The sequence below is a fragment of the Astyanax mexicanus genome, chromosome 13, assembly GCF_023375975.1.
Source record: "Astyanax mexicanus isolate ESR-SI-001 chromosome 13, AstMex3_surface, whole genome shotgun sequence".
Taxonomy (NCBI): Eukaryota; Metazoa; Chordata; class Actinopteri; order Characiformes; family Acestrorhamphidae; genus Astyanax; species Astyanax mexicanus.
The window spans coordinates 40,058,413-40,074,370 of record NC_064420.1 but is presented as its reverse complement, the minus strand read 5'-3'; the positions used below and the strand labels follow the sequence as shown (position 1 = coordinate 40,074,370).

Below are 15,958 nucleotides of genomic sequence, written 5' to 3'. Positions count from 1 at the left end.
TGAAGAAATATACATTTAAATAAAGTGCATTGTAGTTTATTAAAGCTGATGTCACTATAGGTGAATGAGCTACTGAGGTCTAAGCTTCCACTTCTGAAGTCTCCATTGCTCCACCAGCCGGATCCTCTTTTAGAGGCTGTACGTGTGACGTAAGTATGTAAAGACGTGAGACGTGGCCAGAAAAACTTCAGCAAAAAGCGATCAGACACCCCAGTTTTTTAGAATAAATATATTAGACTTAGCAGGGATGGCTGTAACAGCACACTGGCACCATTAAACACAATATTTTATCTTTTCTTCATTTAGAAATGCTTCTGCTTTCAGTTTAGATACAAAATAATGTAAAGAAGTTTTACAAATTTTGTCCCAAATGGAACATTGATACATGTTTTCTTTGCTTGACTCACCCATTTAAGTCTATAAACACTTGTTGATGTGTTGATTAGTTGGGTCATGTGTGCTGAAAGGAAGCAGAACACTAAACCTTTCGGGATGATGGACCTCCAGGAGCAAAGTTGGTGGCCACTCTTTTAACCCAGTCTCTAAAGTTTTTATTTTTAGGAGTGTATGTGTGATTTTGTGTGGCCCTGCCTCCCTCTCTGCAGTGTCAGAGTAAGCTTTGATCAGACGGTTAATCTCCATTAGCTTATTCATTAGACCTGAAGAAGTGCTGTAGCGCTCACATCATTTTATAGGGAAGGGCAGAAAAAGCAATGACTTGAGAAAACAAAAGAAAAAAAAAAAAAACAGCAAAAGATAACAAAGACTCTCCGTAACAGGTGTCATATATAAATAGATCAAAGTGTGTAACACTGGAGCAGCCACCCCACACACCCTTCACCTTTCTACCTTCAAAAACACCCCTCCCCTTTCTCCCGCCTACCTCTTAAAAAACGCTTGAGACTCCTGAAAAGATGCTGCGCGGAAAAAGCGGAACAAGAGAGCGGCTGATCAAAGACCTAGATAAACTCATGGAGATAAACTGGGAACTCTATACATAACTGACTATACATAACTGCAAGCCTTCACTACAGAACCTATATATTCAACAGCAGAGAACTGGGTCTCCCGTCTGCGTGTGGCACAACTCCAAATCTTACGTAAAAAACATACGTTCGCTAACGCTGCTAAAACAAATGTGTGAAGTGCGATGGATGGTGCCGGAATACAAAAATACACTGCAGGAAAGGTTACAGAGGGCTGGAGTGACAGACCGCCGCTATGAAGCCAAGAAACCGACACAATAAAAACAAAACAGAGAGCATAAAGTTAAACAAAAGTTTCACAGTAGTTGAAGAAAAACAAGAAGCCGAAACCTATGCACAGGCTCACACACATTCACATTCACACACACTCAGAGTGGGAGGGTTACTGTATAATATAATCTTTTACCTGGAAGTAAATGAATCAAATTATTTTCTGTTACTTTTGGAATTACTGATGTATGAATGTAATTAAATTAAGACTAAAAACTAAAACAAATAATGGCAGAAAGCACCCACTGTATAATATATCTCAAAAGCAAAGCCACCAAAAATGCTGTGTTACTGTTGACTGCTTTCAATATGGTGTGTAGCTCCACCCATTATCATATTACCAGAACAGCCTATTTATTAGCAACATTTACCTGTTTTCCTGTCTCTCCAGTGGTCAGGACCACCACAGAGCAGCTATAATTATTTCAATGGTAGGTCTTCTATTATCAGCACTGCAGTAACACTGACATGGTGGTGGCGTATAAGAATTATATCAGTGTGTTGTGCTGGTACGTGTGGGTCAGACACAGCAGTGCTGCTGGAGTTTTTAAACACCTCTGTGTCGCTTCTGGACTCCTGAATAGTCCATCAACTATTGTGAATACAGGTTATTAATATAGAAAAAAGGTAGTGTAAAGTGCTTCAACATATTTAGTAAATGTCAAAACTAGGAAGTAATCCTAATATATCCTCATATATGACCAATGGACACATGCAGCCAATGCAGACTTCAGCACACACCCACCCATACACGCCTGCACAAGTAACCATAATAAGGAGTGAGGTTCTTACCTGCAGCAGCCAATAGCACCTGCGGTGGAAGGTGGGGATGATAGAGGAGTGAACATAACAGCCATAAAGACACTGTGGAAAGAGACATCACACACACACACACACACACAGGGAGAGAAAGAGAAAACAGAAGTCAGTCAATACAGCCCACATCACCTGACCCATCATACAATACACAACAATCAAAGTTAAAACTTAAGATATTCAGGTTATTTAAGTTCACAAAATGTTCTTTTAGTTCATCAAGATCATCAGTACCATCATGCAGAACCTGAGATTAAATACATACATATAACAGTTACACAGTTATTATATATTATACAACAGTTAGTTCCGACCTCACAATCTGATTGGTTGAGAAGTGTTGTAGCCGTGATGATATTTCGTGATAACATCACGGCCTTCTCACACTAAACGTGTATCACTCTGCCGACGCGTTGCCGAGTAACGGCGTATACACACAGTACAGTTTTGAATCATCACCTCCACCGGCACCAACAGCAGCGTTAGCTTAGCACAGGCTAGCGCTCAGCCGCAGCACACTTGCCCGCAGCGCTGACTCGTGGAAAAAAGGGAAGGAAAATCGCTCAGCTACTGCCGTCTGACCGCCAGAACGATAACTTAACCAGCCAGGCTAGGCTAAACTAAGTTAATGCTGAGCTAAAGCAAGCTACGCTGACTGGGAATTTTCGAAGCGCGGATAGCTTGACTCCGGTCACCTACCTACAGTCCAGCCACCGGCAAGCTAACCAACACCACACAGCAAAACAAACAGAAAAAAAATGTGCAGCGTTCACCTGAAGACAACTCCACAGAGCAGGAGAGGAGAGTATTAGCGTTATTTCACCCTCCTAACGTTACCATCTTCACTTATTCCCAAGTTTGCTTTCAAGCTAACTTTCGTGGTGTTAGTCTGTATGAACCATACTGTTTTGTAGTTAAGTTGTGGTGGAACTACTTTTTGGCGGAAGGCACAGTCCATATTAAAGCATAATCAAACTGAATTTCTTAAAGTTCTTTGATTTATTTTCTTTATTCATTTTGCAAAAAATAAACTGTTGAATAAAAGCAATAGAACACTCGAGGTCGTGTGTTATCGCGAAATAACATCACGGCTGTGATGATCTACGGCACTCGCCTCTCGTGTTCTATTGCTTAAATGAATGACATTCACAATGTTGTTTGTTTGGATGTCAAAAAAAAATCACTCTTTCATTTATCAATGCAATAACACAATAGTAGTAACTCTGTAGTAACTCTACTGTAAAACAGTGTAACAACACCACAGTGTGACATTGCAATAACACAATGAATATAACACAGTAATGACTCTTATTACCACATTATTACAATGATATTACCATGGTTTTACAATGCTTTTGTTTTTATAATTTTTTTTTAGTTTTGTCTCCCATTTTTCTTCCCAATTTAGCTAGGCAGAGTACCATCTACACACCCAGAGAGAGCAATGTGCTCTGGTCCACTTAGCACCCGTTTTCCACATTTTAAAACTATGATGTTATCATCATTATTATTGTGTCATTAATGTGGTGTTGCAATATTATTACTACTGTGTTATTACAGTCTTATAACTCTAGTTGTTTTAACAATAAGATGTTTTAAATTGCTGATACTGGAAGATTATAATAAGTAGTGGAAGAAAAAAAGGTCAACAGATAGAAAAATAGTGTTTTGTTTTTTAAACACTGTGACTAAGCTTTTCATTTGAATGGCATGAAATAAACAATGAAAGACATAAAAATCCCCCAAAAAGCAACATCAAATAGTGTTTAATGGTCAAAATCTTGATGAGTCCACAAAATAATCAACAACTTTTATTTTAAACTTCATTACAAACATCCCTAGAATCAATTCCAAGAGTATCGTGGGCCGGTTTCCAGATCAGAATAAAATGAAGCCGTGTCCAGGGTTCTCAGTCTGACACTGAGCGATCCCTATAGACCTGCTAATCCCACTCATCTCAGAGCCCCTGGAGATCACAGCTCCTGGCTGGGCTGTGTGGCCTGTAGGATCAGTTCAGGATGCAGGGAGGCATGTCTGCTGCTTACTTTGTAAACAGTCATGGCTATGTAAGCAGCAGACAGGATATAGGAACATGCATGTGGGGAAGGACTGTGATTGGCTGTGGTCGTTTTTTGCCTGTGTCTCATGCACTGTTTATAAGCGCATAAACTGCATGAGCTTTGGTCTTTCAGGAATAAATCAAATCTCCAATTCTGTGGCTCCAACTTCTCTACAAGTCACACAGGGAATGACTATTTATTTAGGAGAATAGGAAACAAAGCCTCCTCCAACACTAAACACCACACGAGCGTGCACAGATACAGGCCCAGGGTTGCTTCAGTACAAAAAAAAAAATACATATAGCACAATTGCAGACAAAATTTTTTTTTTACCAAATCTTCAAGACCTAACTAACATCTTTTGCCACTTAGCTCTAGGAAACATGACTGATTTACATAGAAGTTCACTTACTTTTTCTAGCATGCACTGCGGAAGTTTACTTAATATACTAAATATGTTATGAACAATACAAATGTTCATATAACTGTTCACATATATATATATATATATATATATATATATATATATTTGTGGCATAGAAATTGTTTAGACAATATTTTACTAGAAATCAGTGCAAAAATCATCTACATTTTTAGCAACTTTAGACAATTAGAAAGAGTGCTAATGTACTCAATATTAATTGTGCATTTTATTTTGTAATTGTATTGAATTAATGTGAATTTTTTATTTTAGGTTATTAGTAGGTTCTAAGAAGATCTTTTTTGTCTTTAAACATTTAACATATCACCCTGACCTATCCCTAACACAAACCTTATATCTTTAAAACAGAAACATTAGAGAAGAAGATAATTTCACGTTTTTTTTTTAACAATCAATTTCTTGTTAAAATATCACACAGTTCTAAGTGGCATCAACAAATTGTATGAAAAATAATTAAAAAAACGAGGCTCCCAAGTGGCGTGACTGTCTAAGTGTTGGCCCTGGTCATGCCAGAGATATCAGTTGCTCACAGTTCAAGAGAGCATGCTTGGCATTTGCTTGGTCCTTGTCTATAAGATGTTTTAATAACACTTTTAGCTGACATTGATTTAGCAGCAGTCTGCAAATATATGTAGCTGCACGTCTCAAAAGAAGCAAGCGCTAGCATTTACCTCTATAGTGCTGTTAGTATAGTATTGTTTAATAAGTTAATGGTCAGTGGGTGGGATTTCCCATTGAATACTTAGTGGGGTAATAAACATTGCTTTTAATTTTTTAACAAAAAAAAATCTAAATTATTTAGCTGGTCCTGATATTTTAGGTTACACATCTCAAGGATTCAAGGATTCAAGGAGATTTTATTGTCGTTCGCATCACATGTGGTACATGAAGTGGAACGAAATTGTGATCTCACGATCCAGTTTTACACCCAAAGAGCTGTTATTAATAGATATATAGATAAAAAAAAGAATACAATAAAAGAAATAGAATATACAAAATAGATAGATAAATATCCCAAAGAATAAAAAAAATAAATAGAGAGTAGAAGGTTCAGCAACATGAAGTCCAGAGTGCAAGTGTGCTATAGCAGCATGATAATGTAAATTAGAGCAGTGGAGATAAAGTGTCTCAGTGCAAGTAAAGTGACCATGTTGGTAAACAGTAAACAGTAATTTGTCCTTGGTGTCAGTGCAGTGTGTTTTTTCAAGTGGAGTTTAAGAGTCTTACAGCTTCCGGAATGAAGCTGTTTCTGAGTCTTGTTGTTTTGCACTTAATGCTCCGCAGCCTTCGGCCTGAGGGGAGTGGGACAAAAAGTGCGTGTGCTGGATGGGTGGGATCCTTCCTGATGCAGGTGGCCCTTTTCCTGTACCTGGAGGTGTAAATGTCTGTGGTGCTGGGGAAGCTAACTCCAACAATCCTCTGTGCAGCCTTCACCACCCTCTGCAGTGCTTTCCTGTCTGCAGCAGAGCAGCTTCCATGCCACACATTGATGCTGGAACACACGACGCTCTCCACCACACATCTGTAGAAGGAGGTGAGGACTACGCTCCCGAGTCCAGCTCGTCTCAGCCTCCTGAGGAAGTAGAGCCGCTGATGTGCCTTCCTGACCAGAGTGGAAGTGTTGTTGCTCCAGGTGAGGTTGCTGGTCAGGTGCACACCCAAGTACCTGTAGCTGTCAACCACTTCCACCGCAGATCCTCCAATGTGCAGGGGGAGGTGGGCGTGCTTGCCCCTTCTGAAGTCCACAATCATCTCCTTTGTCTTTTTTACATTGATGCAGAGGTTGTTTTCTCTGCACCAATCCTCCAGGTGTTCCACCTCCTGCCTGTAGCTGGACTCATCTCTGTTCATGATGCATCCAACCACTGCCGTGTCGTCCGCAAACTTCACAATATGACAGCCTGGATGGAGAGGTGAGCAGTCATATGTGAGCAGTGTGAACAGGAGGGGGCTCAGCACACAGCCCTGAGGGGAGCCAGTGCTGAGGATTATGGAGGGGGAGGAGATGTTGTGAATCCTCACAGACTGCGTCCTGTTGGTCAGGAAGTCTAGGACTCAGTTGCACAGGGAAGAGCTCAGTCCAAGTGAGGAGAGTTTGGTTATCAGTGTCTGAGGAATCATGGTGTTGAAAGCAGATGTGAAGTCCACAAAGAGCATCCGAACGTAGGAATCCTTCTGCTCCAGGTGGGTGAGGGCAGTGTGGACCACGGAGGAAATGGCATCCTCTGTGGATCGGTTCTTCCTGTATGCGTACTGGTGTGGATCCACATTGATGTTGATGGTGGCTTTGATGTGGGTCTGAACCAGTCTTTCAAAGCACTTTGTGACTATCGGAGTGAGGGCTACTGGCCGGTAGTCATTCAGACCTGTCACTGTGGAGCTCTTGGGGACCGGGATGATGGTGGCGGTCTTCAGGCAAGTGGGGACAGCTGCCTGGATGAGGGACGCATTGAAAATGTCGGCCAGGACGTCCGAGAGCTGGTCTGCGCAGTCTTTTAGCACCTGTCTGGGGATGTTGTCCGGGCCGGCAGCTTTCCGGGGGTTAATCCTCCTCAGCGTCCTCCTTACTTCTGCTGGTGTCACGCTGAGGGGCTCCTCTCCTGGTGAGTGTGGGAGTCTGGTGCTGGGGGGTGTGTCAGGGTTCTCAAAGCGGGCGTAGAATGTGTTGAGAGCCTCAGGCAGGGATGGGTCTTTGGAGCTTTGTGCAACGTTAGATTTGTAGTCCGTGACACACTTGATGCCCCTCCACATGCTCTGTGGATCCTGGGAGGAAAAGTGTCCCTGGATTTTCTGAGCATATGCAGCTTTTGCCCTCTTAACTCCAGCAGTCAGCTCTCTTCTAGCCCTCCTGAGTTCATCCGAGTCTCCAGATCCGAAGGCAGCATCCCTGGCTTTCAGCAGGGAACGCACCTCTGCGTTCAGCCAGGGCTTCTAGTTCGGGTAGCAAGTCACAGTCTTGGTAGTAGTGACATCCTCCACACACTTGCTGATGTACCCGAGAACAGCAGATGTGTATTCCTCCAGATCCAGCTCCCCCTCACACTCAGCAGCCTCCCTGAAGACCTGCCAGTCTGTGCAGTTGAAGCAGTCCTGCAGCACAGCGGCGCCGTCACTGGGCCACACCGTGATGGTTTTCTGTGTGGGTTTTGAGCGTCGCAGTGGGGGGTGGTATGCGGGGACCAGCATGATGGAGATGTGGTCCGATAGCCCGAGGTGGGGGCGGGGGAAGGCTTTGTAAGCATCTTTCACAGAGGAGTAAACACGGTCCAGCGTGTTATTACCTCGCGTTGGAATGTTCACGTGTTGGTAAAACCTCGGCAGCGTGTTCTTCAGTTCTACGTGGTTAAAATCCCCCGCTACCACGTAGAACGCATCCGGATGCTTTTTCTGAAGCGAGCTGATGTTGTCATAAAGCTCCTGTAAAGCAGGTTGTTAGCATTAGCATCCGGTGCTATGTAAACAGCAATCACGAACACCGCCGAAAACTCACGAGGCAGATAGTGGGGACGACACTTCACAGTCAGCTGTTCTGTCGCCTCGGAGCAGTGGCTGTTTACCAACACGCAGTTTGTGCACCAACCTTTGTTTATGTAGACGCACAAGCCGCCCCCCCCTGCTCTTTCCCGGATAGCTGGCTGTGGTCCGCTCGGAAGAGCTGCCGGCCGGGGAGCTGGAAGGCTGAGTCCGGCATGGTCTGGTTCAGCCAGGTTTCCGTGAGACAAATCACAGCGCAGTTCCTCATCTCCTCAGAAACATTCATCCTCAGCCGCAGCAGGTCCAGCTTGTTATCCAAAGAGCGGACGTTAGAGAGGAAAAGCGATGGAATCGGGGGTCGGTTAGCATTAGCCTTTAGCCTGGCTAGCACCCGAGCGCGTTTTCCTCTCTTCTGACGCCGCTCGCACCGCCTCCTCCTTTTGCCCTTTGTCTGCAGCGATCCGCTCCCCCACGCCGGAGCGCGGAGGAGCTGCAGCTCGCCCAGCGTAGCTCGGATATTATTGTCCATAGTTGCTGTTTTACTGACCAAACTGTCCTTAATCCTCAGAAGTTCGGTTCTGCTGTAACTCACACGCGTGGGGCGCGTAAAGTTGGGTTCAGAACCGACGTAAAAACAGCTCAAAATATTGTGTTCGCTAGGAGCGTGAGAAGCCGCTGCACTACTGCGCGCCGCCATCTTTTTTATCATGTTCAATCATGTTCCAAAAGTATATGAACTTAAACACCCTCCACAATCCCACATAAAGCCACATACTTCAGCAGAGTGTGTTAAACAGACTGTAGGGAAGTAAATACGGGGGCTGATGGGTTTGAGGGGGCTGAGGGCAGAGTGGAATAGAGGAAATGGTTGATGTGGAAATGGAGATTTGATATGCGCGCTGCGTTCATCTTGTTTAACTAAACACAAGTTTAAAAAGCGCAGGCAGTAAAGGAAGAGTGTTTGAATAAACAGTCATTTGCCAACATCAAACAGACCTGATTAATTATACCAATGTTCCCGAGCTCAGCACGCCGGCATCGCCAGCCCCAGCCTGAAACACACACCTAACACACATTACTAACACACTCCGGACACATGCGTCCAACACCATCCAGTCTCTCTACCTCTCTCTCTCTCTCTCTCTCTCTCTCTCTCTCTCTGTCTTTTCTCCCCTCTTTTTTATTTCTCACCCCTTCCTCTCTCGGCTGCCCACTTTCACTTCTCATTCGTTCATTTGTTCATTCATTCTTTCACTCTGCTCTCTCTTCACTGTATGTCCCTCTTCTTTCTCTTTTACTATCTTTACCTTTCTCTGACTCTCCACTCTCTCTCTCTCTCTCTCTCTCTCTCTCTCTCTCTCTCTCTCTCTCTATTTCTCTCTCCCCATCCATCCTAATATAAATAATACTACCTTTATCTGCTTCTCTCTCTCTCATCTCTCTATCTCCCTATCTTCCCTCTTGTCTCTCCTTTTCTCCTCTCTTCTCCTAATTTTCTTTCTCTTTTCCTTTCTTTCGTTCCATGTCTTTCTCTTTTTCTCTCTTTTCACTTTCTCCCCAACTATTGGTCTATCTTTCTGTCTCTTAGCTTGCCCACCTTGTCTTTGTATTTGCTCCTCTTTCTATCTCTTTCTCTTCTTCATCTCTCCTTTCCCTCCCTCCCAATCTCTTTAAATTGTTCTGTTTCTCTCTCTGTTTCTCTCTTATCTGCCTCCCCATCTCTTTCCCCTTTTCATCTCTCTCTGTTTCTTTCACTTTCCCTACTTTCTATTATTATAATCTTTCTCCTTTCATTTTTGTCACACTCTTTTTCTGCTCTCTCTCTTTTCTCACTATTTTGTTTCTTGTTTTGTCACTATATCTTTGCTGTCTCTCCTCTTTCTCTCTTTTTCTCTCGTTTCTAAAAAACAGAGTGAGTATCTGTCTGTAGGGTTAAACAAGCTGGATCTCTGCAGGAGGAGCAGAGCTCTAGTCAGTGTGTGTGTGTGTGTGTGTGTGTGTGTGTGTGAGAGAGAGAGAGAGAGAGAGAGAGAGAGAGAGAGAGAGAAGGAGAGTCCGGTCAGTCAGTGAAGAGTGACCGTAGGCCATAGTGAAAAGCACAGCCTGGAGCAGTGAGCCTGGCTGAGAGCGCAGGCTGCTGAGGCAGCCCGTCACTCACTGCTGACTGGACAGGTGCCGGGTGCAGTGTGGGGTTCAGCACCACGGACAGCACCTTCACACCGCAGCCTTAGGCCTCGGTCCCAGAACCCCAGCGCCTCCACTCTCTCAGAAAAGGCCTGAATCTGTGATAACAGGGAAAGCTCCACAAGAGCAGGCGTCTCAGATACATCTAGAGCATCTCATAAGCAGCGTCAGAAGTCCTGTTTCGCAGGATTGACGGATGCAGAGGAAAAACACACGCTGTTTCGCCCACCGCGAGGACTGGAGAGTGAATAAATTAGCCCCAGGCAGCTCGTGTTTACCCAATTTAAGATACACACAAAGCATTCCTCAGACACAAACATGGAGCCCAGGAAGAGGCAGACTGTTGCACCTGTCAGACCTGATACAGGAATCAGTGTAAGCTCCACGCGTGCTGTCCGCTCGCTGCCAAACACACACAAGCTCATGCAACGCGCCATAATGAGGAGTTTTATTTCACGTTCGCCGCCACCGCCGCCGCCGAGGAAATAAAGCTCCGGCTCTCGCGCGCACAAACCCTCTCGCGAGCAACTTTGTAACGGCACAAAGGGCATGCAAATGAGAAAATAGACAAAAGGCCCGAAAAAAGAGAAAGCTGACGAGCTTATCAGTAATTCAATATGAATATCATTCAGCTGCTTTTTCTGATGCTCTCTCAAGGCTGCATGGCAATGTGACAAACTGACAACGACAGAAGCCATTATATGCTGTCTGTGGGCTGTGACAAATGACAGCACATCAAATGGCAAGCAATTAAAGTGTAATTATATTCACACTATAATGCAGACCCTCTCTCCATTACTCAATCTGACTTCCCCATCTCATCACAAGGTTCAACAGTGACACAACAGGAGAATATCAACTACAGTCGTCCGCACACGCACGCCGCATCGCAAACACTCTACACCGGACGCTACGCTGGAGAGAGAAAGCATCCATGACTGTCCTGCTGCAGACGTGAGCTGATCAACCGAACAAGACCTGTTAGACCTGCTCTTTTTTCAACTTTACGGCCTGTAGAGCTGTTTACACTTCAATACAGATCAGGAGTGAGTTTCCAAACAGGTAATATATGCTTAACTGTGACGGCATTAAATAAGAAAGTCTCATTTAATGCCGTCACAGATGCCGTCACAGGACACATATGGAATTATTATTAAAAAAAGTAAAAAAAGTGATAGTCCTCCATAATCCCCTGACCTAAACCTGATCAACTGAGATGTGAGGAGATTTGAGGTGATTTGGGATGAGCTGGAGCTTCACAACTTGAAGGAAAAGCAACAACTATTTTTCAGCACCTCCAGGAACTCCTTCAAGATGCAGAGAAAACTATTCCAGGTGACTCTCCCACATGAAGACACTGAGAAGAAAATACCAAGAGTGTGCAGATCTGTCCTCAAAGCATCTAAAATAATTCCACATGTTCTTGTATAGCTTTAATGTCTTCAATATTAAATTTACAACATAAAAAGAAAAGTGGTCAAACTTTTGACTGGTACTGTATATACACAAATTTAAACACAATCCCAAATCAGAAAAGTTTGAACCAAAAAAACGTTCAACAGCAGCTAATTTAACCAGACAAAACATGAAATATCTTGGGTTTATACTGTCTGCAATAGAATTAATGTCACAGTAAATGCCAAAAATATATATATATATAATTTTTTTTCGGAAGTTACTATTCCAAACCTCACACAGTAAAGACTGTAAAAAGTAAAACTAGCAATGAAGTACTTGACACTTGATATTTGTAAAAAAAAAAAAAAAGAAATAAGTATTTGACCTGTATGTTTCCATTTTTCTATTAACATCAAACATCAAAAATTGTTAGAAAATAAAAATGCTAGCATTACTGCAAATTAATTTTTTTTATATATATTTTTTTATAATAATAATTGCCAAACATTTATGAACTCACTTATATACTAAACAACATATGGACCCGTTCATTATGGACTCCTCATATATTCATATATTGGGAGATTCTCTGCCATTACCTATTTCTCCCATTTTTCAACAAGAGCTGGAGTAAGTTTCTAACAAAAAGGCAATCTTATATCAGTTCTATAATCCCAATAACACAAACACTCTTCCTGCATTTGAAGAGCCATCTTACTCGTCATCGCCAATATCCAGTCACTCTATTGCCAGGGCCTATGATTCAGCAAGCCCTTGAAATGATCTCGCTGACCCCTCCCCCACTCCGGGGAGAAGCACTGGCCAGAATGTGTCACGAGAGGGTCCAGGTGGAGTGAGGCGTGTAAAAGGGCTTTAAATGGCGCGGTCAGCCACAGGACGCTCGGCTGTGACGGCTGTCGACGGGGACGTGCCAATCGCAGCCGTCTCCACGGGACGCGTCCCACCGAGCCATTCATCAGAGCAGACAGGCGGTGACGGAAAGGCGAGCAACCTGCCCGAGATGGGAAATTCTCTCATTAGTCCATAATGATGTGTGAAGGCACTCTTAATCAGATGCTGGCACGTTATTTATGTTGCCAATTTGCAGTTTTTTGCGCCTTGACAATGCCGTCTGACTGTCAGAGGCAGTTTGTGTGTAGATGTGTTTGTGTGTGTGTGCTGTGTAAGTGTTTAAGTGTATAAGGCTAAAAGACAGAATTCCTTCTCTTGGCTGCTTGAGTGAAGAGCTTGCTTCTGCTAGTACTTGATCTACAGCACTACAGTACTTGAGTACAGTGCATCAGATAATGAATAATAAATCTATTTTCAACAAAACAATGCAAAACCACATGCTGCACACATATTACGAATGAATGGATGCTGAAATAAAGGAATAGACGACTATTAATGAATAAAATGAAGCTGAACAGACAAAATTTTGACATACAGGGGTTGGACAATGAAACTGAAACACCTGTCATTTTAGTGTGGGAGGTTTCATGGCTAAATTGGAGCAGCCTGGTGACCAATCTTCATTAATTGCAAATTGCACCAGTAAGAGCAGAGTGTGAAGGTTCAGTTAGCAGGGTAAGAGCACAGTTCAGCTCAAAATATTGCAATGCACACAACATTACGGGTGACATACCAGAGTTCAAAAGAGGACAAATTGTTAGTGCACGTCTTGCTGGCGCATCTGTGACCAAGACAGCAAGTCTTTGTGATGTATCAAGAGCCACGGTATCCAGGGTAATGTCAGCATAACACCAGGACCAACCACATCCAACAGGATTAACTGTGGACGCTGTAAGAGGAAACTGTCTGAAAGGGATGTTCGGGTGCTAACCCAGATTGTATCCAAAAAACATAAAACCACAGCTGAACAAATCACAGCAGAATTCAATGTGCATCTTAACTCTCCTGTTTCCACCAGAACTGTCCGTCAGGACAACATATTATTGTGGTCTAAAATCAGGTGTTTCAGTTTCATTGTCCAACCCCTGTATATAATTTGTTCATTCTGTCATTCTGCAATGGAATAAAAGTGAAATTAAGTTGAAACAGTGATTTTTATTTTTGCGCATTTTCAATATTGAGAGAATTCTCTCTCTCTCAGATGTTCGAGTGAAGCACACACTTGTTACAATGCATTAGACAATGAATCCACCGGGGAATACTCGATCATACAATTTGAAAACTCGTTGGAGGCAAATTGATGAATTACCTCACAGGCTGATAAAGTGAGGCCCGAACTCGTAGATAATCAAGACAAATCTATTACCAATCAGCGAGACAAGCACATTTTTCATGTCTTGCCCGTCTTCCTCCAGCGGCACACTCGCAGACGAGTTGCACTCTTGGCTGGAGCATTTCCCAGCTTTGTTAGCATGCCAGTCGAACTGCCTGTGCTGCTTTGGTGTCACGGCTTCATTAGGAGTGGATGGAGCATCAGCAGCTCCTGGATAAGCGAGGCATCAATATGTAGGCCTGCCTGAGGGGTTGCTGGTTCAGCCCCAGGCAAAGCCAGACTAATATAGCTCGGGCCTCAAAGCCAGCAGGAGCTCCGAGCAGGCCCTCCCTCGCTGGGAAAGCCGATCCATACCTCCTGCACGCTCTCCAGGCCTGCCCGTATCCATGCTGTTAGCTCCAGCTTGTTGGCGCTCTTTACTATCGACGGGGTTCCGTGAGCTCTGTCGATTGCGAAAGGATCAGGGACGCTGCGTCTCGGATGGAAGGCCAAAACCCGTACGCCCAATAACGACATGCTTCTTTACTTTGCTTTCCTGATAGTGGCCAAGCTTTTCGTAAGCTGGACTCTAGGGCTGGAAATTTTTTTTTTAGCACTACAGCAATATGTGTTTTTACGATAAACACAGAAAGAGCTGCAGTAATGTTGTCAATAACAGTAAACTAAAATAAAAGTTTACAGTTGCATTACCTGCATACAGCAACAGAGGGAGCTTTTCACAGTGCAGACTGTAATCAAGGAAACATAACTAGGCTGGAGGCAGAGTGAGGCAGAGGTCCACTGTAAATGCATACACCAAAGTACTTCTTAAGCAGTCAAGCCAAGTGCCAAAAAACTTTCAAGGTGCTTAATTTTTTTAAAATAATATATTCATCTTGCTTAACATCAATTTTTGGACACCCTACAATGTATGGTTTTATTGTTCACATCTGGCCCCAGATCTGTGTCACTTTGATTGGTAATATTTATGCATTCATCTTTCTATCTGCCTCTTCCTAAACAAGATCAGAATGTGTCCAACCAGCTCAATGCAGGGTTGAAATATATGTTAATGTAATGTAAAGTCTTTAACAAGCAAGCTCTTTCTGGATTCCAAAAAAAGGAAACAACATTTTTGAACACTGACAATCCAAAATGTCACGAGATAATGTCACTAACCCTAGGTACTAGTATACTAGTATCTTGTCCCATGACTTTTGGCATGCCCTATGGAAGCTAAAGAATGCTGCGCTGACCTGTGGGATTTGTGTGTGGGGTCTCTTGTCTTTTTGCATAGACAATTTAAGCCAGAAAATGCTGCTTTCGATCATTACTACTCACTGTGCTGTCCACTGTGGGTGGTAATGCCTTCTTGGCCATATTGCTTGTATACATGTTAGACTACAATTTTGAATATTTTATCCATCTAACACTCTATTGGATAATTATAATTTGATAATTTACGTTGCCTTGCAATATGCATGCTGGTCAGTGATTAACCACACTCACAAGATAAAACCTCACAACATATATATGTGTGGGTAGTTCAGAGTGGATCAGGTGGACCCTGTTTTTTTTTATGTGGTTACTTATGCCCAGGTGAGTTCCTAAATGGGTCCCTTTGTTTTAGCCCACCTCAATCCCACATGGGGCTCATCTATCATGAACAATGATAGTCACCCACTTCACACCATCATCATGATGCTAAGCAACAGACAGACTCAGAAGATCTATCTATCTATCTATCTATCTATCTATCTATCTATCTATCTATCTATCTATCTATCTATCTATCTATCTATCTATCTATCTATCTATCTATCTATCTATCTATCTATCTATCTATCTATCTATCTATCTATCTATCTATCTATCTATCTATCTATCTATCTATCTATCTATCTACTAGGTCCATATGGGCAGGGGGTATATAGGGGGACCAAAATATCTGGTTGCCAGTTAGGTTTGCACAAAGACCCCACATGGGCATGTTATCTGTGTTACCTTACTGTGCCACATGCTTCAACCCAAAAGCCACACAAATTCCACTGACTGCATTCAGAAAAGGCCTGAAACCTTCTAAACCCGAAATATAAACAAATGA

General features: G+C 43.1%; 1 protein-coding gene across 11 annotated transcripts in view; it reads right to left on the bottom strand.

Annotated features, from left to right (window-relative positions):
• camta1a (calmodulin binding transcription activator 1a) overlaps positions 1-15,958 on the bottom strand; it is a 636,729-nt gene that overhangs the window by 128,992 nt on the left and 491,779 nt on the right. For all 11 annotated transcript variants that reach the window (XM_049462994.1, XM_049462995.1, XM_049462996.1 and 8 more), the window contains one exon: positions 2,049-2,120. In XM_049462994.1, coding sequence (XP_049318951.1) covers positions 2,049-2,120 — 72 coding nt within the window. The remainder of the gene's footprint in view (positions 1-2,048; positions 2,121-15,958) is intronic.